At 34.2% G+C, this 27,680-nt stretch overlaps 3 protein-coding genes across 14 annotated transcripts; 1 reads left to right on the top strand and 2 right to left on the bottom strand.

The window, feature by feature from the left end:
• Positions 1–23: 23 nt before the first annotated feature.
• On the top strand, positions 24–3,831 carry LOC120070676 (mitochondrial fission 1 protein A-like). Of its 2 annotated transcripts, XM_039022516.1 has the most exons (6): positions 66–194; positions 1,121–1,189; positions 1,795–1,933; positions 2,109–2,230; positions 3,248–3,311; positions 3,529–3,831. In XM_039022516.1, exons 2-6 carry the CDS (start codon positions 1,187–1,189, stop codon positions 3,612–3,614), a joined length of 414 nt encoding a protein of 137 aa, XP_038878444.1. In that variant the 5' UTR covers positions 66–194; positions 1,121–1,186; the 3' UTR covers positions 3,615–3,831. The 2 variants fall into 2 exon arrangements, with proteins under 2 accessions (XP_038878443.1, XP_038878444.1); XM_039022515.1 differs by lacking the exon at positions 1,121–1,189 and having other exon boundaries at positions 24–194.
• Positions 3,832–4,505: 674 nt separating this feature from the next.
• Positions 4,506–8,287, bottom strand: LOC120072237 (annexin D8). The gene is made up of 6 exons (XM_039024652.1): positions 7,998–8,287; positions 7,067–7,212; positions 6,738–6,956; positions 6,365–6,577; positions 5,346–5,435; positions 4,506–4,915 (listed from the first exon to the last, which is right to left on the bottom strand). The coding sequence occupies exons 1-6, from the start codon at positions 8,068–8,070 to the stop codon at positions 4,694–4,696; spliced, it is 963 nt and encodes a 320-aa protein (XP_038880580.1). The 5' UTR covers positions 8,071–8,287; the 3' UTR covers positions 4,506–4,693.
• Positions 8,288–10,001: 1,714 nt separating this feature from the next.
• On the bottom strand, positions 10,002–17,209 carry LOC120071465 (integrator complex subunit 3). 11 transcript variants are annotated; one of them, XM_039023769.1, is made up of 6 exons: positions 16,991–17,208; positions 14,953–15,989; positions 11,730–14,850; positions 10,677–11,112; positions 10,503–10,580; positions 10,002–10,427 (listed from the first exon to the last, which is right to left on the bottom strand). In XM_039023769.1, exon 3 carries the CDS (start codon positions 14,717–14,719, stop codon positions 11,759–11,761), a length of 2,961 nt encoding a protein of 986 aa, XP_038879697.1. In that variant the 5' UTR covers positions 14,720–14,850; positions 14,953–15,989; positions 16,991–17,208; the 3' UTR covers positions 10,002–10,427; positions 10,503–10,580; positions 10,677–11,112; positions 11,730–11,758. The 11 variants fall into 11 exon arrangements, with proteins under 11 accessions (XP_038879697.1, XP_038879696.1, XP_038879699.1 ...); XM_039023768.1 differs by having other exon boundaries at positions 10,503–10,571; XM_039023771.1 differs by having other exon boundaries at positions 10,002–10,571; positions 11,730–12,099; positions 12,259–14,850.
• Positions 17,210–27,680: the final 10,471 nt, after the last annotated feature.

The raw sequence follows: 27,680 nt of genomic DNA, 5'->3' as shown, positions 1-27,680 counted from the left end.
CCATAAAAGTAGAAAAATAAAAGGAAATAAAACAGGGTTCCGCGTTACTTGAAATAGCGACTACGAAGTACGAAGAAGAAGAAGAAGATTAGCAGAGAAAGATGGAAGCTAAGGTCAGCAAATTCTTCAGCTCGGTTTCCAGTTTCTTCTCCGGTGGCGATCACATACCATGGTGCGATCGCGATGTTATTGCCGTATGTTTATTCTCTTTCTTTTGCTACTCATCTTTTAGTTGCTTCATTTTTCTTCTCTTGTTTAGATTCCGGTTTGTTTTCGAATTCAGGTTGTTTTGTCGCTAATGAGCTGTATTTGTTAGTGTAATTAATTGAATTTTAGGTGTTTGTATGAATCCTTTGCGTTTGTATTGTAAAACAGTGTTCTAATTCTTGTTGTAACTTCTGTTGATTCTTCCAGTTATTGAATATTGGGTGTTTGTATGAAGTTATTAAACTGCGCTTTGTGGCTTTTTGGACTTCAAACTTGAAATTTCCCCCTTTCAACTTGTTCATCTTTGTCCTGATATTTCCAATTTTAACGAAAACTCATATACTCCTTGTTTTAGGGTACGTGTTCTTTTTCTTACTTCGCAAGATTGAACATCATTAACTAAATTTTAATGAATGGTTCCCCCATTTCTTTCATGGGTATTACTGAAATTTTTGCTTTGACCAATTTTTTGCCTTCACCTAACTCATGGGTCAACCCATTGTCATGGAAATTTCAGCATGCCATTGCTTAATCGAAAGCATCAGTTTTACTTGGTTCTTTAGCTAATAGCATGTTTAGGAGTGATTCTGAAATGGTTTAAATCACTTTTATCATTTTCAAAATCACTCGAAACCAATTTTAATAATAGTGAAAAAAAATGTTTAAAAGTGTAAAATTAAATATTGAATTGGTTTTCAGTGATCAAAAGTGTGTTTCAGATTGATTTTAAACATGATAAAAGTAATTTTAACTATTTCAAGATCATTGTGAAACATTCACCAAGACTATTGAATACTCATTTTATCTTGCCCATTTAGGTGGGAGTTATGAGGCTAGATTTTCTATCCCTGCATTTTCTCCTTCTTGATAGCTATCTCCATATCCTTTTTTTTTTTTCCTCTCTCTGTATCAGACTATTAGATGGCAGACGCTAGCACAACAGTTGATGCACCAATAAACATGTCTAGTGAAATTTGTTATGGTATGCTTAATCCAATTCAAAAATCCATACTCATTAACAGAAAAAGAAAAAATATATACATTTTTATCCTGAAAATTCTACGTCTTTTTATAAATCAGATTAAAGAATTGTTTTGGGTTTTAGATTTAAAAAAGAGTTTTTCATGACATGTACTTATTTGTGGCAGAAAACTGAAAGTTATTTGTTTTCACATTTTTTTTATGTTTTCTCAATTAGTTATCGTATATTTATTAAGTTTAGCATGATTTGAATGTGTTATATTTTTAATTTAATAGGTAAAAGAAGTAAATGGAATTACAATAAAAGAAAATATTTTTCCAAACAGTTTTTGAATTAAAAAACATCAGAAACAGTTTCTGTTTTAAAAATTAGTCTGCAGAACATTTTTTAGAAAACAACCACAAACAGTAGTTTGTCGTCGCTGTTATCATTGGAGCCATAGATTCTTGTTTTTCTCCGTGACTTCGTCATACCTTTCTCTCCATTGTTTAGTTACAAAGTAGAAGGTCAAACTTTTTATTGTTAATCTTTATTTAATAATGTCATCTCTCATATTATTCTTTGAATGGCACCCCTTTTTAAGTTGATATGGTGATGCATTGCAGAGTTGCGAAAGAGAGGCTGCTGATGCCGAAAAGGGCTCGTCTGATGAGCTGTTGAAGGAAAGCATTATGCGTTTATCTTGGGCACTTGTTCATTCAAGGCAACCCGAAGATGTACAACGTGGGATCGCAATGCTTGAAGGTACAGTATTTCAAGGAATTAGACATCTTTTTGTACTACTATTATTTTCTTTTAACTTTGAGTTTCCAAAATGTGGCTTTCAAAGTGCCAATGTTAACCTATAGTTAGCTATTTGCTTGTCTGATACTCTTCAACATTTTTTTTCTCTCTTTTCTGTCATTTTGTTATTATGCAGCTGCACTATCTGGTGATGATAGCCCATTGAAGATGAGAGAGAAGCTTTATCTTCTTGCTGTTGGGTATTTCAGAAGTGGTGATTACTCCAGGAGTAGGGAACTTGTAGAAGAATGCTTAACGGTATGATTCCATCTTTGGCTTGGATTCTATGCATAATAATATATATACCATTAACTTGGGCTCCATTTAGTAACATTTAGGCCCCAATGGATAACCATTTGGTTGTGATTTTTTTTTTTTTTTTTTTAGAAAATTAAGTCTATTTTCCCTCAATTTCTTACCATGATTGCATCTTTTTAAGTAAAAGAGTTCATTTCTTAACCAAATTCCAAAAAATAAAACAAGTTTTTGCATATTATTTTTTTTTTTAGTTTTCAAATTTTGGGTTTTTGAAAACATTGGTAAAAAATCGATAACAAAGTAAGAAATGTAGTGGTGGAAGGAGTGTTTATAAGCTTATTTAAAAAAAATAAAAATAAAACCAAATGGTTATCAAACAAGGCTTTAGTTTTTTGTTTTTGGTTTTTAGTTTTTTTAAAATTAAACTTATAAACATCGTTCATCCTCCAAATTTCTTACTTTGTTGTCTAATTTCTACCAATGTTTCAAAAACCAAGTCAAGCAACAGTAATGGGCTTAATTTAAAACTAAAAAGAAGTAATTTTCTAAAACTTGTTTTTGTTTTTGGAATTCAGCTAAGAACTCAACTCTTTTTTCTTAAGAAAGATGAGAACCATCCTAAGAAAATGAGAGAAAATATGTTTTAATTTTTTAAAACCAAATGGTTACCAAATGATGCTTAATTTCTTGAGCTTTTTCTCGTGCACTTTAAACTTGATACTTGAGGCTACAATTCAGAAAGACATAACTTTGGCCTTGATACATATTTGACCCCCCTAATATGTGCCACTTCTTTTTCGTAAACTTTCGACGTGATTGACATGTGTTAATTTATGATTATGACTTTTGGGATAACACATCTAGATTGTTTTATAAATTTAGTAACCAAAATGAGACATACATATAACATTTCATAAAATTGGAACTCTCAGAAACTGAATGTGGCACTTCTTATGAACCATTGATGATTGAATTTTAGAACTTTGGAGTTCAACCATTTTGATGCTTGATTCTCAGATTGCACCAGACTGGAGACAGGCAAGGACACTGAAGAAATCAATCGAAGACCGGATCACTAAAGGTATCGATTTCTCCTAGACTTGTTTCTTTTTCTTTTTTGACAATATGTAAGATGGAGGAATCGAATTTTTGACTTCGAGGTTGATAGTACAAAGACTATGTCAATTGAGCTATGGCATTTCTACCGGACTTCTAATCTTTCTTTATCCCAATTTAACCAAAAATTCATTTAAAACTGAACATTTTCATTCATTATCACTCTTGCTTGGGGAATATAGATGGTGTGATCGGCATCGGCATTGCAGCGACTGCTGTAGGACTGCTTGCTGGTGGTATTGCTGCTGCTGTTTCCAGAAAGAAGTGAGCCAATTACTTGCTTTGTATATAAGAGATCACTGTCTGATCAAACCCAGTTTTAGAGTTGCCAGACTTGAAAGAACTTTGAGATGTATAATGCTACTTAGCTATTACTAATGTTTGTTCTGTTATATTGATCTATTTCATATTGTATAAACATTGTGTTACGTTCTTTGTCCTGCATTGGTAGTTTATTTGAGATTATACACATTCTTTCAATTTGATTTTGGGGAGTTGAGCAAAAACATTCTGAAAACTTTGATAGGTCTCAGTAGGGTATTTTTTTTTGGGCTTGTCCTTTTTTTTAACGTCCTTGTATTATTTCATTTTCTTCTCGATAAAAGTTGTTGGTTGTTATTTTCAAAAAAAAATGTTGGTTGTTTAAAATCACACCATTGAAATATCTTTATTCTCAAGGTTGTAAAGCATTTTTGGTCTCTGAATTTTCATGGAAGTAACAATTTAGTCTTTGAATTATAATCTGTGACAATTTAGTCATTGTACTTTCAAATTTATAACAATTTAGTCATTGAACTTTAATAACTAGCAATTTAGTTTCTATATTTTGAAATTTGTAACAAGTTAGACTTTATCATGAAAATTTTCATCAAAACTAAGTGTCAATTTTTATTATGTAATAAATAAACTAAATTGTTATAATTCTGGAAGTGTAAGGACTAAATTGTTACTAACTAAAGTTTTAAAACCAAATTGTTACTTTCATTAAAGTTAAGGATCAGATGTGTTTTTTTAACTTTTAATAAATGATAATGACATTATGAAACTCCTAAGATCACAAAGGCTAAATTATAAATCAAGATTAATGCTTCAAAAATGTAACTTAACATAAAATAAATAAATAAATAATAAAATTAGGCACTTCATTTTTATTATTAAAGCAAACCTATGACTAGAATCCATCTAAAAGATAGAAACTAGGAATATCACAAAAGAAAATAAATGGAAAAGGAAATGTTTAGGAATTTCCTATAGAACCATAGAATCACCATCCAAAACCCTATGTTGTTTAATAAAACTTATTCTAAAAAGTATATGGGAAAATAATAATAATAATAATTTTGGGACTTAATCCATAAGGTTCAAATGTTCATCACTGCCCAAGAGTGCTAGAAGAAAGGCTTTGTAGTCTCCTCCTATTTCTCTACTCACAGCTTCCTCAAGAGATGTATTGTTTCTCTTCAAATACAGTTCCATAATCTCCTTCAAATCTTTTTCTGCTCTTGTCACTATCACTCTACTAAGAGCATCTCCGTCGATCCCGACCGTGTTCATCGTGTTTCGCAAAACCTAAACATCAACATGGTTTTAGTAGCACAGATATAGGAGTTGAAAGAAAAAAAAATGAGCTTGATATAGTGTCACTACAACAAATTGGACTTTTCATTAAACAAAAAGAAAAGAGCAATGGACGGATTGATAAAATATATATGAAAATAAAAAAGCACTTTCGACAAAAAAAAAAAAAAAAATGGATGTTGTAACGTTTATGACAGTTTTTTAGTGTCATCTTATCTATGACTTAATTTTCATTAAAGAGCAATGGACGGATTGATAAAATATATATGTATCTTTAAGAGAGTATATATGTTAATTAGTTAGAGATTATTCGATAACCTCTAATTTCTTTGTTGCGACCGAACCATCATCAAAATATTTTAATTAAGCTTCTAATCAACTAAATTTAACAAATATTGTGTGGATTGATTAAATTATGTACCTTTGCATAATACTTTTTTGGATCTCTAATGCATCTTATAACAGTTCTTAATGCAGCAAGATATTCGTCAGTTGGGTGACCTATCAAACCCTGTAATTCAAAAATCAAAACCCACATGCATTAATGAGAATCTTAAAGTGGAAAATAAAAAGAAAAAAATAAATTTTAAAAACTTCACCCACTTCAAAGAAATAATTCTTTTATTTAGAGCTCTAAGAGAAATTAAGAAATAAATATTCAAACGCTATCAAAATGATCTAACTATATTTCTTCATTTCAAAGTAATTAGAGTTATGAATAATAGCATAAGAAAAATATTGGAGATGAGAAATACACGTTCCGTTTGATAACGTTTACGTTTTGTGTTTCAATTTCTCGTTTTAGTTCTTGAAAAACCGAAGTGTTTGGTACTAGTTGTTTCTTATTTTTCATTTTTCAAAAGTGTTTCTAAATTTGTGTAAGAATTCTAGAAATTAACGATTCAAGTTTTAAATTTATTGGTTTTTTCTATTTTTTTCCAAACATAAATATTAAAAATCTTATTTACCATTTTTCACTTATAAAATGCATCACATATAGGGGGATTTTCAAAAATAGAAAAATAAATGAAACTATTTACACAAAATAACAAAATTTTAATATTTTTATGATAAAAGTTGATAGTCTATTAGTGTCTACCAATGTTTTTTTTTTTTTTTTACTATTTTCGTAAATAATTTGACATTTTTTCTATATGTGAAAATTTCTCTAATAATAAATATTGAAAATAAATAAAACATAAATTTTTTTATTTTATTTGAAAAACTTATTTTTCATGTAAAGTTCTTACATTTTTAATATTAAATTTCAAATAAACAAAGAAACAGAAATGGTTACAAAAAAATGTATGGTTTCCCTTTTCAAGAAAAAAAAAACTATGGATAAAAAAAGAAAATGATAAACAATAAACAAGAAACGAAAACATTACCAAATAGGTCTATAATATTCGATTAAGATTATAAAATTTTGTATTGTAATACCTTGGTGATGGATGTGGCATGGATATCTCTATAGCGATTGAAAATTGCATTAAGCTGTGGCTTACTTCTTGTGCTAAGAATTCTAATAATATCTTCATTCTTAAAAGCTTTGCCTTTGATTTCATTATGAACAATGTTTGCTTCTAATTCTGCAATACTTTCATCAATCTCATTGCCTTCATATCTATAAGCACTCACCACTGCCACAAGAAGCTGCAAAATGGCTAATTTTTATAAATACTCTAATAATAATCCCCTTTTCACAGATTTTGAACTTTTGGACTTGTTTGAAATAACTTTTCAAGTGTTAAAAATTCTACTTTTCACTTTAAAACACCTTTTTAAATGCTTAGAAAGTTATAAAATAAGTTACTTTTCTGATATCTCCTGTTGTGCAAAAGGCTACATCTTCTTCGAGAGAATGTTTGAATCGAAACCGATAAGCTCGTTTTACTGCTAAAAGATCTTCAGCAGACCGAACACATGCTATTTCGATGATAACACGGTAATCGGGTGTCGATGCTTTCAATGCATTGTTTGCTAAAACGGCGTCTCGATCAGCCGGATCAAGTGTCCAGTGGCATATAGCTCTCTGTGTGATAATACCATAACATATTATTCAAAATTCATCAATCATAATTTGTTACAAAATTAAACTTAGAACACAATAAAAACATACATTATATATATATTTATATATACCTCAAAGTCCCCAGAAAGTTCAGAGTTGAGTTGGTGAATGAGATCCTCATTGTAGATTTCTTCATAAGCCAACCTTATAAGCTTCCTTTGAGTTGCATTTCTGTGGCCTAAAATGGATATTATGGCCTTCTCATCTGTCCCCAAACCTTCAACATAAATACACAAATCTCTAAACCATCAAACACTTTTTTTAGTACGAGTGGGATATGAAGATCTGAACCTCCAACTTCAAAAGACAGAGTTCGTATCAATTACCGTTGAACTGTACTCACTTTGGCAAAGCATCAAACATTTGTTAAAGAAAATTATTTAGGTGCTTCTCGGATTGCACCCGGATTGCACCCATTTTCGTGCAGCTCACCCAGATATTCAATTAATATTTGTCATGTGGCAAATATATATATATATATATATATATATTATATATATATATATATATAAATAATATACTGAACTTTTTTTACTATGTAATTAAAAAGATGCATGAAGATAGTTGCAAGTATTACTCTTTTGTTAGAATATCCTTTATGAACTCTAGGATTTAGTACTACTAAAACATGTTTTCATGACTCTAAAAAACTATCATAAATACATTTTTTAACTATTTTTTCTAGTCCTTAAGTCCACCGTCAAAGAAAGTACATAAATGACACATTTATAACTATTATTTCAAAAGTGTTTACACAGCATAACTCGATAATATTAATTCCTAAAGAAAACTAATAGTATAAGAATTAATAAAACCAAAACGTATATCGTTTTTCGTTTTTCGTTTTAGTAATTTCAAAAGTCTTTATACAACATAACTCAATAGATAATGTACTAATTATCATTTCAAAAGTCGATGATTTGATCTATTCTAGATCGTTGAGCTAAAACAAATACTTAAATTAGACAAGCACTAAATGGAAGAGGAAGAGAGAAGAAAAACCTAGACAAGCCTTCTTGATATTTTCTGCATCTTCAACAGGAGAGAAATACTTGGGAGCAATTAAAGTGGCCATTCTTTGTGCTTTGTCGATCAAAAATTTTCCTCTTTTTTTTTAAAAAAAAAATTATTTTTTGAAGAACTTTGTTGATGAAGTTTGTACTCAACTTCAACCATTTTTATAATGGAAAAAATATGCTCAACGGTTGATTTTTTTATGTTTTTAACAGTCCATTTAATTTTACTGAAAAAAAACAGTTCTATCTCTAAAGGTAATTTAATTTGTTTCACACTTTCATATTGGACTTTTTAATGACACATATCGTTAAAATTTCAATTAAAGTTTTATTTAAATGTGAAGTTATGATCAAAGGGAGTTTTTTTTTTTTTTTTTTTCTCCTTTTCAAGAAGGGGAATGTTATTTTTACAATACGAAAGTAATTAATTTTGAATATATGATCTACGAAAAAAGCATGATATTAAAAATATCATTATTTAGTTCATTCCTTCGAATAAATAATGACATTCAAATTAAATGTTAAGACATATGTCTTAACCGAATTGAGTTAATTTGGATATATATATTATATGCAGTATTAAATTTCTATTGATATATTGAATTTTTTTCATTTCCATGCATTTGACATTGGTACAAAGGTGAAGTGGTATTTCATTGTATCATACAAAATTCATTAAAAAAAATAACAAAATATTAATAATATGAATATAATATAAAGATAAACATTTTTTTGCTTCTTTAAAAGCCATAAAATGTTATTTATTGATTTATTTAGTTTATTTGATTTTTTTAGTTTTATAATCTTTTCAAAAATATATATCGACATTAACATTTCATCGATATTTCCATCGACATTTTCGTAAAATTGAGATCTTGAAATTCTCGTCAATATTGGCATTTTAAACCTTGATATCATAGTGATTGTTTAGTATATTTTATAGTAATAAATTTCATTTTTGGCCAAAGTGTATATAACTCGACTATTATAAATTACGCATTCTCAATCATGAGATGAGATATTTGAATCTCTCACCTCCACTTTTTGTTGTTTCTTTGGAGAGGACCACATAGATATAAGTTTGGATAAAATTATACCACATTATATCAAAGTTATTACCCTTCCTCCTTCCCTTTCTTTCTTTGGATGTGTTGGTTCACGACACACTTTTCAATTGAGCAACGCTGTACTCTTTACTCCAACCAACATGGCAAACGTTCAAACTGTTTGGTAATCATCTGATTTTTAATTTTTAGTTTTGAAAATTAAACCTAAAAATCCCCGTTTCACCTCTAAATTTCTTACTTTGTTATCTACTTTTTATCAATATTTTAAAAAACAAAGTTAGATTTCAAAAACTTAATAAAATAGTTTTTGAAAACTTGTTTTGTTTTTGAAATTTGACTAAAAATTCAAGTCCTATACTTAAAAAAATGCAAACAATCGTAAGAAAATGAGAAAATATGCTTAATTTTCTAAAATAAAAAACAAAATAATTACCAAAAGATTGTTCACCTTAGGTAAAATTCTAGATAATTCTATTTTTTAACCCTCATAGTGATCTTTAAAAGTAAACCAACACAACACTAACCAAAGAAACTTTTTACCCCACAAATTTTAGCCAAACCCTACAAAATTTAAAAAACAGTAATATTTTTTTTATATACCAATAAACACTTTTAAAAGGCTGGAGTAACACACTCATTCACTTCAAATGTGTACAAGTTACAAATATAGACAATGAATTTTTACTACTAGATGTTTTTCCTTAAAGAAGTATAGGCTGTATACATGCTTTAAATAAATAAAGTCGTCCTAATTGTTATTCATCAAAACCATGAAGCACGTTTTTCAAGATAAAATATCTGACATGGAAGAATCATATGCACAAGCAAGATGGATCAATTTAGATGACACAAAAGAGAACATGAATGGTTGGATGGAAGAGAAAATGTAAGCAAAAAGAAGGCTTTGATTGATAAATTCAGAATAGTACAAGTTCTAACCAGCTGAAGGTATGGAGCTGCAAATTTGTATAAATTTCATCTATATATAAATTTTTCTTCACATTTCAAGCTATATGATAAGAAAAATACTTTAGTGCATTCCAAACAATACCTATCTTTGTGATCCCACTAAATTGTCCAATCACAATTTGTCATGTGACAAATTCTTCTCCTTTTTTGAAATATTTTAATTATTTTTCTATGAATGTGATGAGAATGGGATGCATAAAGATGGGTGATGTTCGGGATGCACCTAAAACTCATATGATAATATCCACAACTAAGTACTATGCTTCTACATTTTCATATCCAAAGTGAATCCAGTAAGAAACCACCAACCTAAACAGATTATGAAACTTCTCCATGTCTTCTTCAGTCACTTCGACCTCGATTGCCTTGAATTGACAATGCTGAATTGACAATTGACAATTCAGTCACGAGGAAAACCGAAACCGATACAAGCACTCCGAAACAATGTTATTTACCAAAAATGTGCAGGCGATGTGCAGTTTGTACCATCAAGAACCTCGTTAACAGAAGCAGCATCATCAGCTCTGTAAATGCTGGGATGTATAAGTGGCAGTCTACTATGATCAATGAACAAATCTGATTTGTTTGCTTAGATAGTTTTTCTGACTATTGGTATTGAAATGCTTTACCTGAATTACTCGGACAAACGTCCTTCCTGATGTCGATGAACCACTTTTCTCGAGTCAACCGATAACTTCGCCGTAGAATACAGCTAACATTGTTTCCTGCTGAAGATGGATTTGAGTGAGAAGGATCGTCTCTAAATCCTTCTTTCCTTGTGGGTTGCTTCCCTATTTGATCTTGCAAGTGATCCCCTAGCATGTTTTTCCATTAAAACTTTCTGCCTTTCTCCTTCATCTTTTTAAGTCTGTCATCACATTCTTCATCTGGTAAAGTTTTCAACCCTTGATTTTGAGTACAACGGTAGGGATGGGAAATCGAAGATCCATGATTAAAAGGGGGTGAAGTGGAGGAAGGGGTTTTTCTCACCCTTACTCCCAAATACTTCAATCATAGATGTATATTGTTGTCTAGAAGAACCATAGCTTTCTTTCACAATACAACCTGCAACAGATCAAGACCTGAGACTCTAAGAACAAAAATTATTCTAATTTCATAAGCTATTTATTGCCTTGCAAGAAAATATATGAAAAATAACTAAATAAATCTAAAATGCTAATTAACCTATAATTAACAAAAAAAAATAATATAAACTAATTATATTAATAACTATCTAACATTTCTCCTACATCATAGTAGTAGGATTGAAACTGATTTAGAGTTGTGTAGGTGTGAAATTATGGGTATGTTTAGATTGACTTTTTAAGTGTTTAATAACACTTTTTTTCTACACTTAAAAACACTTTTGGATTCGTTTCCCCAAAACTCGAAAGCTTAATCATTCAAATCTTCAGGGCTAGTAAAGAAATTAAAATTTTTACTTAAAAACAAACACACAAGACACATCCCAAAATTTAAAAAATAAATAAATAAATAAATAATCCCCTCAATAACTCATAACACTTGGAATATGAATGAAATTTTTTATCTCCACCATTGAATTCCAAAACTATTAGCAAATATCATAGATTTTAAACATGAAAACATGAATCTAAACCTAAAGAAATTTTCAAGGAAAATCAGCAACCAAAAACAGTTAGGAAAGTCAGTCTCATACTTACATTTGATACAAAACCCCACACTTCCATCACTACTTTCCTTTTCCACCCACAATATTTCCATACAGGTTGCTGTAAATTGTTGAGTCACTCAGTCCTTGTGCCCTAAAATGATTCACCAGCCATAAGATTGCAGAATGATTTACCACAACCTCACTCTCACTCATCTTCCCAAGTTTCTCTGCAAAATCAACCAGGCTATCAAATAGCATTGACTCGTTCGATACAACCCAGGAAGCCAAGACCGCGGCAGAGAAACCATGAAATGCATCATTGGGTAATAACATGATTGCCTCAACAAGCTCAGGTGATGGTGCATTATAACAGCACAAGTTTAGAAGACCTTCAATGGCAATGGCATGCTTGCTTGCATCTAATACACCCAAGCAGAAAAGTTTCAAAACTAAGCTCTCGACTTGAACCTTCGAAACTATAAGCTCTGACCTTATCAAGCCCCAGAGTTTACGTTGTTCAAGACAACCCCAATTCAAAGAGCTCTTAACTAAAAGAAAAATAGATTTAGTGTCCTTACCAAACACACAAAATTTCTTTGCAATAATCTCGAACTGCATATTAACAAGATCAGTGTCATCCAACAGAGTAACAAGTAATTTAACAATCTCCTCCTTGCATATGCATAGATCTGAGAGAAGATAAAAAATACAATGGAATAAAAATTTCACTCTCCTCGCATTCCATTCCACACAGGACATCAAATCAAGATAAAAGAGCTTGGTTAAAGATACATCTGCATCTTTGTGCAAAATATCTTTTGAATAAACAAGGAAACATTTATAAGCAGAAAAGGCATTTGTTACCAACTTAGCAATCACCTCCTTGTCTATTTCAGAAAAAGAGACAACTGTATCTTGGGGGTTTCCTCCCATACCATTCCTGAAACAATAGTACCCATTCAGATGGAACAACAATAACTGCGGCTTCGAATCAATTTCCGCACTATCGATGTTCTCAAACTCAACGTTACCTGTTAAACCTGCTTTGTTCGCTTCATAAGCCAGACGAGATACATAAGATAACAATCGCGCTCCCACAGGCAAACCATTCCTAGAACAAAACAGAAGCAATTCTTGTATATTTTTCTCATGATAAAAGATGAACGTACGGATTATTAAGGCAGTGGCAGATTCTATTTCATCATTATAACTGGAACCATTTGGAGGTAATTCAAGAGCACAAAATAGTTTATACCCACACAAGTCGTAGGTATTTACTATTCTGGAAGACAGAATTTCAGTGTTTATTGTTCTGCCAGCTTGTCCATTGTCATTAAGCGAGAGAAATAAAACTAGAAGTTCTTCCAGAGTTTTGAGGCCCATTTTATAGGATTTTCTAGTAACTGCACCAAGATTTTTCACCAAAATTTCTATATTGTCACATTGCTGAACATCCGTCACAACTGAATGATGAGGGGCAGATACATCTACCACAATAGGAACAGAAGAACCAACAGGTGTAGCATTTACATTGCCTACAATGCAGCTAGGATGGCTTTCTGAATATATAAAGCCTGCACAGGATTTACTCGAAGAAGGCAGAGGATTCACAGAGTGATTGGGTATAAATAATTGCAATTCATTTGGAACCTGAAACTTCTTACCTGATGAAAGTACCCTAAGCCTGTCTCGTAGTAATGGAGAAAGGCCGTCAAAAGAAATCAAAGTGTCCAATGAGGAAATTACTCCTTTTTTGATAAGTGCACTAAAAGCTGAAGAGACGCCCAATGCTATTTTATCCTTCCTTTCCACATCATAGTTGTCCACAAGAAGGAATAAAAATTCAAGAAGAGTGTGAACCATATCATTATATCTAGGTATGGAAAATACCATTAACAACATTGCAGGCTCAATGTTCATAATTTTGTCAGTTTGATCATCAAAGAAAAGCCAATCATAAAATAGAGCAAGTTTTACATTGGCTTTAATATAATTCTTCCTGCAACATGTCAAAAGCCATCCTATAACAGCCCATCTTGGAATAATATCAGACTGAATGACTTCATTTGGAGGATGGTGTGCACAACATATAAATCGAACAATGTCAGAAATGATCATTTCACTCTCAGACCCATGTAGAAACTTCTTGGCAAACCACATCTGGTAGCGGTTTTGAGAGCCCAGTTTCACATTGGTCATTAAAAATCGCAGTTGGGCCTCCATTTCTGGAGAAATACGAAGTAAGAAATATCGACTTGAAGTTCTTGTGTAGTAAAAGTTTGAAATATCAAAAAACCCAGGACTCCTAAAGTTGCTTGGGTTTAATAATAAGTCTTTCCATACAGCTCTAAATTCAGATACATAAACTAGGTCTTGTAAGAGTCTAATAAAATCTCTCCCAATCTTCAAACAAAAGTGAAATTGCTCCCTTATTACTTTAATGCAAAACGCAATCTCCAATTGCTTCAAAGGCTCCAATTTTGCATCAGATAATCTGCAGTGATCTGCCAATAACCGTAAAAACGTATATAATGCACTTGGTATAACCTCTGGTAATTCTTCCAACAAATAACTCCAACTGTTCAAAAGTAGACTCACCAATTCAAAACACAACCATAAATTCCCTTCACCAAAATCCCCACCAACAATTTGCCTCAACAGGGATATCAAAACAGCATCAACCCCTACAGCACATACATTTATCATTTCCTTAGTCACCATAAATATTTGACATTTTGCGGAATCAACGAGTTTAAGATACAGTTCATTAACAACCTTTCGAAGCAGATAACAAATCAGACCATAACCATCTGTGACAATTGCATGCAAATGCTTAATATGAGGTTTAGCCAAATGTGGTTCACATAAAATCCCATAAAGAATAGCCCAATTCAGCTCCTTGTATTCTTGTGGATTTGGGATCTTCAAACAAAATGGAGGTCTTAATTTTGGTTCAAGAAGCTCGAAAGCTTGTCTCAAAGAGAGCTCAAAATGATTTTCAGCTTCATATGCAGCCACGTGAATGAGTTTGGAAACCATCTATTGTACAAAAATATGGTGAGATGCAGATGGAGAAAAAAAGGTGATCGCTAATTAAAGCAGCTGAGAGATGGTAATTCTGCTTGTTCCTCAAGATTGAGCAACTAGTCTGGAAAAGGCGGAGCATAGAACTGAGGCATACCAAATTGAGCAAAGCATTACTAATAAGCTTCCATAGCAACTGACTTGAAAGGTAACAATATGAATTATTGGTTTCAAGTACAAGAACTCACTCTGACTACATTCAACAGGTACAGAACCACCTTTTCTTGATTATTGCAGACCCTTTAGTAATTTGACAAGGGTAGAAGATTACTATAATATTCTTGCCGCATTATTCAAGTCCTTCTCAGACACGAAGAAGGCAAGGTCTTGAGCCCTATGATCTTCCTAAACCAAAAGAGAAGACATTGCCTGTATCATTATTATGCAGCCAAAATTACATAGTTAGGTTCATAAGAATCATCAGAGAGATATAGCTCCACAGTCAAAAAACACAGCAGAACATGCCAGAGCCAAAAAACACAGCAGAACATGCCAGTACTTTCAACCGAATCCAAACTTATGTCCAATTGTACATTGAATAAAAGCTAACCATCATAAACCAAAACAATGATCAATTTCAAACCAAAAATATCAAAGCAGCACACGTCTGAAACTAAATTAAGTAAACATTTAGGGGTGTTTGGGGGCAAGGAATAGAGTTGTGAATTCCAATGAGTTGTGAACCTCTAAGCCCACAATGTAAGGAGTTAATAAGGCATAAAATTGATTTTTTTATAAGAAACGGAGACTTGTATTCAAAAAATAACAAAGGAAAACAACCTAAGGGTGGGGGTTGAGAAGACCCCCCAAAGGTGTTAGTGAATAAGAGCCTTCTAGTTGTTAAAAATCATCGAAAGGTTATAACTACAAAAGTGTTTGGTGTAGTTTGTACACCACCAAGAAGCTGTATGTTGAACAACAGTTCTAAATGAATCAAAAGAACCGAACTTATCTTCAAATTATACTATTCCTCTCGTTCCAAATGCACGGACCAAAAGCTTTACTATCTAGCTCATCAATCAACCAATCATCTATCTTGCTTGGGAGGCAACACTCCAAGCCAAAAATTCCAAACAATAAATTCCAACCCTTCTTGGCAAAGTCACAATGCAGAAACAAACGGTCAAGGGACTCCTCATTTTTAAGGCAAAGGCAGCAGACTGAAGGACTAAGAGAAAAATGTTGAAGCTTGTCAAGAGTATTAAGGCTTCTGTAAGCAAGGGGCCTGATGAAAAAGATAGAAGAACACAAATGTTTTACGTGAAAAACCCTAGAACAGGGAGAAAAAACCACGATAAAGACTGATCTTTTATTATTGAATTGATATACAAAATACAAGGGTACTGTTCAAATAAATAGACAATGGAAAACCCCAAAAGCATGAGAAATTACAAAAATGTCCATAGATCAAACTGCTATTTTCGACACTCCCCCTCAAGTTGGGGCGTCAGGAGATTCTTTGTAGATTTTTTTTTTTTTCTAGTCCATTTTGTGTCTAAGTTTGTGTTTGATTTATTTACAAGGAAGGAAATCATATATCAAGATTGTAGCTCGAAGTCAAACATGTTTAAGATTGAGTTTTGGATTAAGTCTAGATCATCCTTACCTGAAACATGTACAAAGACGATAGCTAAAATAAAACATAAAATAGTTCGATCTAGGTCCAAACAATCACGAGTTAGATGGATAATACTAATGTTATAAAGATATTCAAAGTTTTAAACAGTGTGTGCCTAAAGTATTGAAAACTTCGGCTATCAAAACCCTCAAACCTGCAATTCCCAATTACACGAATCAATCGTGTATAGGTTACCAACGAATTTCCAGTGAAAAGAGTAACAGCCACAGCAGGTGTAAGAAGCAGGCAACTGAATGCCCTAATTAGTTCATAACGAGAGGCAACCTAAAAGATTTTGTGAACCAGGGCAACCAAAGCTCAAACAATCGCTTCTTTCCATGCCCTTTTGGCGAATCATGGCAACCACGAGAAAGGTACATTCCCAGTCTCTGTAGCCCAATTCTAATTTATGTTCAACTAACGTCAAATTCAGACAAATACCCAACAAAATACCCAGATTCCTAAAACCCTTAAAATAAAAATCAACCCGAATCCACTTTCAGGTATCAAACCGAATCAAACGACTAGAAAATTCAGATCCAAACAGAATACAACAAAATATTTAACAAAAGGCGAGAGAGAAATCTGTATGAGAAAAGAATAAGGACCTGCTTAGCTATTGCTAACATCGACGGTGCCCTTGAAAGAGCCACCGAGTAAAACTCCTACAACTCGTCTGCGGGATTCCTTAGCGACTCGGTTGTAGTTATCGACGATGCTGAGTAAAACCAGAGGGTGAACTACAACCTTCTCGACTGACCACGATGACATTTGTTGCGCCTTGATTAGAAGCAGGATGGGGATGAGAAAGGTTCTCTTTTCAGGAAATTTGGGTCAATGACCTAATATCTAAGCTCATAATGTCAAATGACTCCATTTTTTAAAAAGTTGTCAATTGACCTTCTCCTGATGTTATCACGGTATGAGATTACAAGAATTGTCGATAACTATCTCGCTCTTGTTGTCTGTCTATCTTCCATCGTGATGTGATTGTTTGTCACTATACGATTGATTTGACAATTTTTACGAAATTTGTCTACAATTTAAAATCGTTAATACATAGCAAATATGTAAGGTTAATTCTTTAAAATCTAAACTTCATTTGAACCATCATTTTGTTGAATGAAAATTTATTGAACAAGGTTTTCCAGAACGGAGTTTTTGGGAACCAAACGGAGTTTTCAGAACGAACTTTTCTTGAACCTGGTTTCATTGGTGTTTGTAGGAACGTGGTCTCAAAAAAGGTATGTAAATAACATAACGAAAGGGGTGTGAGAAAGAGGGACAACGAGAAAGGTGGAAAGAGAGCGATAGCGAAAAAAGTGGAGAGAGAGAACGATGGCGAGAAAGGTGGAGAGAGCAAGATAGAGCGAGATTGAGCGACAGCGTGAGAGCGAGAGCAATTGGAAGTGAGAGTCGCGAGAGTGAGAGCAATTGAAAGCAACAACGAGAGAGATCCATGTGTATTACTATCTGCTTAATAAAAAAAATGTTCTCTTGCTTTATAGGATGACAGAAAAGTGTGTATTAATTGATACGGAGGTCATTAGGATGAGAACCAAAATTTGTATGTTGGAGACGAGTTAACAGGAATCATTGTGCCTATTATCTTGAAGTATGAATAACTTAAAGCTCACATTTATAGGGTTGCAAATGTAAGTTGCTCAGAGTTTAATGTTGTTATGAGAGTTAAATATAAGTTTGACTTTGAAGCCCCTCCATAGTATATCGGAATGACGGTGATGTCCACTTTCTTCTTTTCCAGGAAGATCTTTGTAGAGTTCAGCTATGATGGTACAGGTGTATACAAACAATACGAGGTATCATATGAGCTTAATCGAGAAGAGGGTGATATTCCATTGTCTATGAACACTCAACCATCAACATTATCAATAGACAATGACAACATTCATGCAGTGGACTTGGAAAGAGAAACTCAATGTAACGGACCTGTGTTTGGTAATGAGAGATCATGAGGACTTACTTCAATGGATTGTGGTCCTTCGGAAGAGTGTGATCCTTTCGTTGTTGATAATAGGAGATCGGCAGGCTTGAATTTTATGGATTGTGGTCCTTTAGAAGAGCGTGATTCTTTCGTGGTTGATAATGAAATATCAATAGGATTGAATTCTACGGACTGTGGTCCTTCAGAGGTGCATAGACCTGCAGTGGCTATTTGAGAGATCAGAAAGATTAAATTCCATGTCTTCATGTCGTAGAGGGGAATTGATTATGCCTGGTACCTCTTCATCTGAAACAGATGTTGAAGTTGGTCAATTTTTTTTTAGTAAGAGTGATTTAAAAATGAGATTGTCTATTCTGTCCATAAACAATAATTTTGAATATAAGGTAAGGAAGTCAACTAAGTCTTTGTTTACTGTCAAATGTATAGAGGATAATTGTAAATGGAGCCTTCGTGCAGCGAAAATTCCAGGGTGTGACATATTTAAGATCACGAAGTATATGTGGTCACACACATGTTCTATTGGAATTTTAAATAATGACCATAGACAAGCAACGGCTGCGGTAGTTGATGAACTAATCAAAGATAAGTTTACAGGCATAGGATGTGTTTATAAACCTCGTCACATCGTTGAGGATATGAGGAAAGAGTACGGCGTAAACATAAGTTACGATAAGGTGTGGCGTGCAAAGGAAACCACTTATGCTCTCACTAGGGGTACTCTAGAAGAGTCGTACGTTGTTTTGCATGCATATGGTGAAGCGTTAAAAATGGAAAATCCATGTACAAGATTTGAAATCGAACTTGAAAATGATGTCCATTTCAAGTACATGTTTATGGCATTAGGGTCTTGTATTAGAGGTTTTTCCATGGATGGCAACAACCAAGTTTACCCACTAACATATGCCATAGTGGACAATGAAATTGATCGAGCTTGGAAGTGGTTTATGTCGAATTTAAAGTGTATCATTGGAGAACCCTCTAACTTGGTGTTCATGTCCGATCGAGCGGTATCTATTGGCAATGTCATTTATGCAGTTTTTCCTACGAGATTTCATGGATTGTGCACATACCACCTAGAAAAATAATATTCTTTCCAACTTTAAGGGCAGTACGATTGTTGGGATGTTCAAGGATGCATCCAGGGCATTTCGCATGTCAGAGTTCCAGCATACTAGGACCAACTACGTACTTTTTGAAATGGTGTTGTATCAAAATATTTGGAGGATATTGGTCTTCAAAGGTGGGCGCGTGTCTACCAAAAAGAACAAAGATACGATAACGTGACGTCCAATAGTGCATAGTGTTTCAACTCATTGACCAAAGAATATCGACAGCTGCCCAAATGTGCTTATTGGAACATGTTCGAGGCCTCATCCAGTCATGGTTTTATGAATGGAGAAATTATTGAGCATCTCAAACGACGTCACACTCAGACTATTGTGAAAACAATTAGCAACTGAGTGTGACAAGGGCAGACGATATCGAGTTGAGTCAATTGATTGTTATAGGATCCATGTGCAGGACAATCGATTGGACAGTATTGTGAACCTCTATACGAAGGAATACACGTGCAAGGAATTTGACTCACTCGGTATCCCATGTTCACATGCAATTGTGGTTGCGTGAGAACGAAACATCCCCATCCAAGGTTTGTGTAGTCCATTTTATAGCGTTGGCTTCCTCGTGGCTGCATATGCAGAGCCCATAAATCCACTCGATCACATATCTGAATGGAAGAGACCTCCGAGATATGTGGAAAAATATATTGCACCTTCTAGAAGAGTGGTACAGGTCAGGCGACGAAGAATACAAAGAATACCATCAAAAAGAGAACAACACAGACAAATAAAATGTGGTAGGTGTAGAAACTACGGGCATAATCGACAAAACTGCAGTGAACCGCTCACGTCCAAGTGACCTGCTGATTCTAATCCAAATGATTCAAATGTCGGTGACCTCCGGGATATTTTTGTCTATTCACGAATCTTTTCAAATGTCTCACTTATCTCGCTCTCCCTTTTATAAGTTTAATTAACTTGTTGGCTATTCATGAATGAATCTTCCTGGAAATGTCTTGCTCTCTCTGGATCTCGCCCTCGCTAATCTCGCTATCACTTACACAACTTTCCTCAAGTTTGTCTATTTATATTACTCAAATGTTTGTCTATTCATGTTAGTTCTACACTAATAATTTAAATAACATGTTAGTAAAATTATATCAATAATATACATGTACATCAATAATATGGAGTGTTTGTCCATAATTGACATGTTAATTGCATCCTATAGTCACTCATCTTCTCCTGAGTGATTTCAGATGTGGCACTACTAGTCACTAAATGTTCTAAAAAATTTGCAACAAATATTCCACAATCTAACGACCCATGTTATGTATTCGTAGAGGTAGGTCGGGATATCTTCCAACAAGACATTTCTATGTCTGGCTTCCAACGTTTCAAGTCACAGTAGTGAAGAAGCGATAGTAGGATGTAAGTCAACGGTTCAAGGAAAGATTCCAGCTTCTTCTTCGATGTCATGGACGATAGTGAATCAAATACGAACAATCGGCCTCTATTTAGATCGAATGCAATCAACATCCAATGTTGATCGATGTTTATTGTCGTATACACGAAGTCCACATCTGACCACTTGACATCGAATTTACCCATGACATAATCCGGAAACATCTCTTCCTTCCATACTACGGCAGCATGTAAAGTCTACTTGTTCTTAATATGTTTGTAGACCCCATCTCGAGAATTTAGATGACTCTACACAGCGAAATGAACATTAAAAACACATAATAGTCGACCAGTGTATTCCTATTCAGAAGTGCAGTAAATGGTTATCGTTATTCCAATTGGCAGGATGGTGAAGTTGGTCATACACATATCTGGTCGCCTATAGAATTTATCTTTTATGAATTGAAATAGGATATTTACTGCATCCAGAACAAGATATATATTAGGAGAGGGGAGTAAACTTTATGTACTTGGTAAAAAGAACAAGGATCGTAAACTTACGTCACATTCAACCCATGAACTTGGTTCGGTCAACTCCTGGAAAAAGGACTTACTACATTTTCTCGAACCTCGTTGTCTATATTTTTATCGACAATCTAGTTCATCATTTCCGTGAATACAGCAACTAGAACCTCATGCTTCAAGGAGTATTGGATCGTCGCTTTAAACTGTATCGTAGGTACCCCAAGGAGAAAGTACTTAATATTTAGATGATCCAAAGGAAGTTGAACCTTAATTTCCTTCTCTTTTGTTATTTTCTTTTTTTAGTTAGACGGGAGGTGTGCATTTATCAACAACCTTTCTCTTACGTGTTGTTTTTCTACTCTCAACCATAACCTACAGAAATATAACAAAATATGAAGAAAGAAATTTTCGAATCACATAATGATCATACCTGTGAATCGAGATGTATGGTATTAGAGGAGGTCATGATATCAAGTTGTACAGATGAATTGAGAGATAGAGGTGGGTTAGGTGACATAGGTGAAGGTAGGGTAGGTGACTTAAGTGGAGGTGGGGTAGGTGACCTACGTATAGGTTGGGTGGGTGACCGAGATAGAGTCAGGATGGGGGACATGGTGGCATCGTGGCCTATCTGTGGAGTGGGGGACCTCGTTGCTTCAAACACCGTGGAACCCTTCATAGACTATAATAGAGACAAAATAGTTTGACAATTGTGCTTTGATGTCTTTCGTGTCCGTCTCCAGGTTCAATACATAGGCATCACAAGCTCGATATTGAGCTATCAATGCTCTAATAGGTACAAATACACAATTGGATCAAACATTGCCTCCCTCCTGTGGCCCGAAAACCTCAGGCTCAAAACGATCCTCCTCCAGGACAGAACACTCCCCCTCAGGCTCAGAACGTACGTCACCCACTAGCACATCATGAAACATATCTTCGTTAGAGGTGTAAGTAGGCTGGTGGATGTTTTGGTCCCAATAGATTCGTCGTCCCTCACTCCACCTTCTGAATTACCTTGTTGTTCACCTTCCCCACCTTCTGAACTATTCTCTAAACTACTACCACTCTCTGAACTACTAGAGCTCTCTGAACTCTCAGTGTCGGAGTGTACTTGTCTTACGGCTCATCTATCAATTGGGATGTTCCGAAACTTCTTCTCAGCATAGGACATGACAAGACCCTCTTTGACTTTTATTTGCATTAAGGAACCCAGTAAGATGGTTAGTGTACATTTAACAACCGAATAAACATACTCTGACTAGATAGATTACACTTACATTTTGAGATTAAAAAATGTCTCTTTCAAATACTTTGAATGACACCGAGTGCGAGCATGACCACTATAATATACGAGGCATAACTACCTTGCTCTTTCGAGTGGCAATGTTCCCTGCTATTGACGATAAGATCTCGTACGTTCACACCTAAATCCAAACAACTCGTATTTATAACTATGTTAATGTTAAGCCAAATAAACCAAAGATAAAGTTAAGTTAAGGAACATCTACCTGTAATGCTTGGGGAAATCCACGGAGTGAGTACTTCACAACATAATTTTTATTTCCCCCCACCTTTTCCTTGTATAAACCAACCTTGTCATTCGGTGCAGTCTTCAGGGCATCGAGTGTCCTCTCCCAAATAATTGTACCTCAATCAAGATTGTTATAGTAATCTACGTCTTCAACATCGTCAAATAGAGTGTGATCGACAACATTTTTTTCTTGTTTTTACCCATTGGCGCAACCCCTGTGTAATATACTAGGATAATTTTAATAGCATCATCGTTATTTTCAAATACCTAATTTTTGTATTCTTTTTCCAGTAAATTCTAGTGGAATGCGTATGAGGTCGATCGATTAACAAAGTACATAGTCAAAAGTTCTTGTGAGGACTCCTCACTTCGTACAACTCGCGTAGGAGACCGCCACAAACAAGTGATCAATAGAAAGTCATCCTTAAAAAATGTGACGACCTTTCCTCTAACAAAGAAACTAATCGAGTCCGCTCCCAAATTCTTCACTTTCCTCAATAACATATGGTGGATTAGTGGGTTGTTGAATACAAGTTCAGTGTCTATAAATCGCCCAAAAAATGTTCTCTTAAACATCTCTAACTGCATTTCGGTAAGCTTCTCCTTTACAATCTTGTTGGTATTGGCAACGTGGGCCAGGCACGTTACTTGCCCGGGAAACATATCAACTTCACGAATTTTAAAAGATTTTGACATCTTAAATTACTCCTACATTGTATGAACATTCAATTTATCAATTAACAAGTTCGTACTAAAAATCACTAACAAAACATACTGTTAAAGTCTCACTCTCGCCAATCTCGCTCATCTCGCTCTCGCACATCTCGTTCTCGCTTATCTCGCTCTCTCTCATCTCGCTCTAGCCCATCTCGATTTCACTCGTCTCGCTCTATCCCATCTTGTTTTCGCCCGTCTCGCTCTAGCCCATCTCGCTTTCGCCCGTCTCGCCCTAGCTCATCTCGTTTTCGCCCCGTCTCGCTCTCGCAAAACTCATCCACTACCTTGTCTGACTCTAACTATATCTTCTCTGTCCTCAACCAATGTAGAACACATCGAAACCCAAAATAAAAAACAAACATGACCGATTAAACTCCGAAACCAGTTATGAACGTGACGATCAATCAAACGAAATCAACCTAAATAGACGCAACACAACATGCAAGACAAAAATTAAATTCACTTACCCAAAAACTTCGATTACGGCTGTAGATGGACGATGGTTTTGCAGAGCGAGATTGAACGACACTTGCACGAGAATTTTGAATGTGGGACGACCGTTGAGTTTGAGCGCACGAGTATCGTATAGACTAGAGAGATATTTTTGTAATCTCATACCGTGATGACGTAAGCATAGAGTCAATTGACAGTTCTTTACAAAATGGGGTCATTTGGCATTATGGGCCGAAATATTAGATCATCAGCCCAAATTTCCCTTCCCCGCCCCTCTATTTCATTTCTCATTCTCGCAAAATTCCTCGCAGGGATTCCCCACGGGGAAATTTTCCCTGTTTGTTTTTTTTTTTAATATACTCATTTTTAGCAATTTTGTTTCCTCAACCAAATAAAATTATATATATTAAATGAGTTATTTCCAATAAATTTTTCATTCAAAGAAAATAGTATAAAAATTCATTATAAAAATAATACTATTATATGTGTAAAAATATAATTTAATCATATAATTTCTAAAAGTTAAAATTTAAATATTACAATATCATAGTTGCTTTCCATTTAAATACTACAACATTTATGGCTTAAGGTAGAAAGTCTTAAATGTTAAAACAATTTAGAAATATATTAAAGTACGAAAAAGTTGAAATGAAAATTAGAAAATAACTAACTTTTTATACCACAATTTTTGTAAAAAATATATAGATAAAATAATTATTATTATTATTATAACTATTCTAATAATTATAGTAATTATTATTATTATAAACTCAATTTTGTTTAATAAACAGAATATGAGTTAATAATAATAATAAAATTAATAATAATTATTATTATTATTATAACTATTCTAATAATTATAGTAATTATTATTATTATAAACTCAATTTTGTTTAATAAACAGAATATGAGTTAATAATAATAATAAAATTATTATTATTATTATGTAAATATAATTATATAATATATTCATCGGGGCAGGGTTGGGGATGGGGAATATAATCCCGTCCCCGTCCCCATTTAGCCAACAGAAAAAAAAATCATCCCCGCTCTTTCTCCCATTCCCCGTCTAATCAGTGATTCCCTGTCCTGTTCGGGACGTATCCCCACGGGCCCCGACCCTGTGGGATAAATGGATTATTGGGTTTGGTGTCCTAATTCTCTCGAAGTCTCGTTGTTTGTAATGATGCACATTGTTTCATGAATAAAATAACTGTTATTTCATTCTGGAATTTACTCATATCCAATATTCAAAACTCCTTGGTTATCTTATGTAAACTTAAGCATGTATATGTGATATACAAGTGAATCATGCCTTAAGTGATAACCTAAATAGGTATGTAGTATAAGGATTAAGGTGGGATACCTGATCCTGGTGACACTACGGATACGACCTACTTTGTAGAGGTTTGCAAGTGTTGTAAACTACTACAGATGGTAGATTCTGACCATTCATGTGGAGACGTGCAAGTAGGGGTGTCCTATACAAAGAGTTTGTATTAGATCAGACCATGAGATAACTAGACTTTGTATATAACGCCGTTGATACTAGAGACTTACATCTCACCTAAACAACCATAGGTGACACGACCTCAATCCTGAGTGTTTTGGAAACTTCTGCCTTTGAGGGCGGTCCTTTGATTAGTATGGGTGAGAGTGGTCAGATTGCAAACTCAACATGCCTACCTTTTTGGGTACTTGTCTGCTTTGGGAGCTAGGAACTCAGTACACAAGATGGAATTCACTCCTTCCCCGAAGCAGGGGTAAGTAGAGATATTGCTCCCTTAAGGGCTGATTTCGGGCTTGAACATAGTGGCCACAACTTCTCTTTGGAAGAGAGGACTAGTCATAGTAGGACTATGATTTATGTTCATTAGAGGGATCAGTGGTACTTAAGAAGTTAGATGTAACTACAGGGGCATAACGGTTATTGGCTGAGCTATCCTTACATGCGATCTGTGAAGAGTTGTCGCACTGTTGATTGGTTAAGATGGACACATAATATATCTGTGATAAGGAGAGTTCAGTTGCCAGTCTATAATGGAGTGCTTGGCAGTTAACAGATGGTGGATCCTGTGACTAAAGAGTTTAGTCAGTTATTCACGTATAGTTGGAACTTCGAGCTACAGGTCCATAAGGTCCCCTTGGTAGCTCAATGGATTCAATTGAGGATCAGTTCTTAGTGTTGATTTGAAATGTTCAAATTGACAAGAGGTAATTTGATTATATATGATATGATCGGTATGATGTATGAGATATATCTAGTGGATGAGTAATGTAAATGAGATTTACATTAAGTACCATGGAATAGGAAAAGAGTTATGGTTTATATGTTTCATGAGATGAAATATTAAAATTATAGGTTATAAATATAATATGGTAAGTTAGTTATCATTTATATTTATTTTAATATTAGTTATTGGATAATTAACTCTTTTTCTCTAATAACCAATTGAGTGGGAGGTTATTGGTTGTTTCATGGTAACCGTGAGATAAAAAGAAAAATGTTTTCCTAATTTTAAAAAGCTTGAGATTTTATGAATTTGTGATTTCCTCTCTAGGAAATATTCTTACGGAAGTTGTCAAGTAAATAGGATTTACTAAGCGAGAGCTTGGATAAGGTAAACGATCATGGATTATTAGTAAGCGATAAACACTCAGCTAAGCGATGAGTTAAACGATCGCATAGTTTTTGCTAGACGATCGCTTAGCTTTTCCTAAACGATTGGGCATCGACCTATACGATAGGTCCTGCCTGTTGGGGTTTTTGCCCTAAAGTCTCGTGTCCAGTAGTTTGTAAACAACTTTGTATGAACACTTTTGATGTATAATATAAATGATATTTACTTCACTACTTGACTTTGCACATTTAGATGTTTTTCATTTTACCACAAACCAATAAACTTAATATCTCTGGTTGTCTTTATGTAACTTAAGCACGTATGTAGTGACATACAAGTGGATCATGTCTTAAGTGACAACAAAAAATAGTCTGTAGTATATGGATATAGAAGGGAAACCTTATCCTGGTAACACTATGGACGCGGCTCGCTTTGTGGAATTGTTCAAATGTTGTGACTTGTCACAGATGGTCTGATCCTGATCATTCATGTAGCGGACATACGAGCAGGGACGTCCTATACAAAGAGTTTGTATAATACTTGACCTCAAAGTGTTAATGTCCTGTCATATAACATCGTTCATGACTGAGACTTCACTTCACTAGGATGACCATAGGTAACATGATCTCAATCCTGAGTGAATTGGGAACTTCTGCCATTGAGGGCGGTCCTTTGATTTGCATGGGTGCGAGTGGCCAGAACACCGACTCAAACCTACCATTTTGGGGATTTGTCTGATTTGGGAGCTGGGAACTCAACTACACAAAATGGAATTCACTCCTTCCCCGAGGCAGGGATAAGTAGATAGATATCTTCTTTAAGGGCTGTTCCAGGGCTTGAACGATGTGGTGTCGCGTACCTTCTCATGACCTAAGAGGTGTTCACCCATAGTAGGACTATGTTGTATTGTTCATTAGAGGAATCAGTGGTACTTAAGGAGGAAGATGTAATTACAGGGACAAAACGGTAAATTGGCCTGCTGTAATTACGAGCATCTATGAAGGGTCATCGTACTGATGA

Source organism: Benincasa hispida, chromosome 2 (assembly GCF_009727055.1).
Source record: "Benincasa hispida cultivar B227 chromosome 2, ASM972705v1, whole genome shotgun sequence".
Lineage (NCBI taxonomy): Eukaryota > Viridiplantae > Streptophyta > Magnoliopsida > Cucurbitales > Cucurbitaceae > Benincasa > Benincasa hispida.
This window is presented reverse-complemented; position numbering and strand designations above follow the sequence as displayed.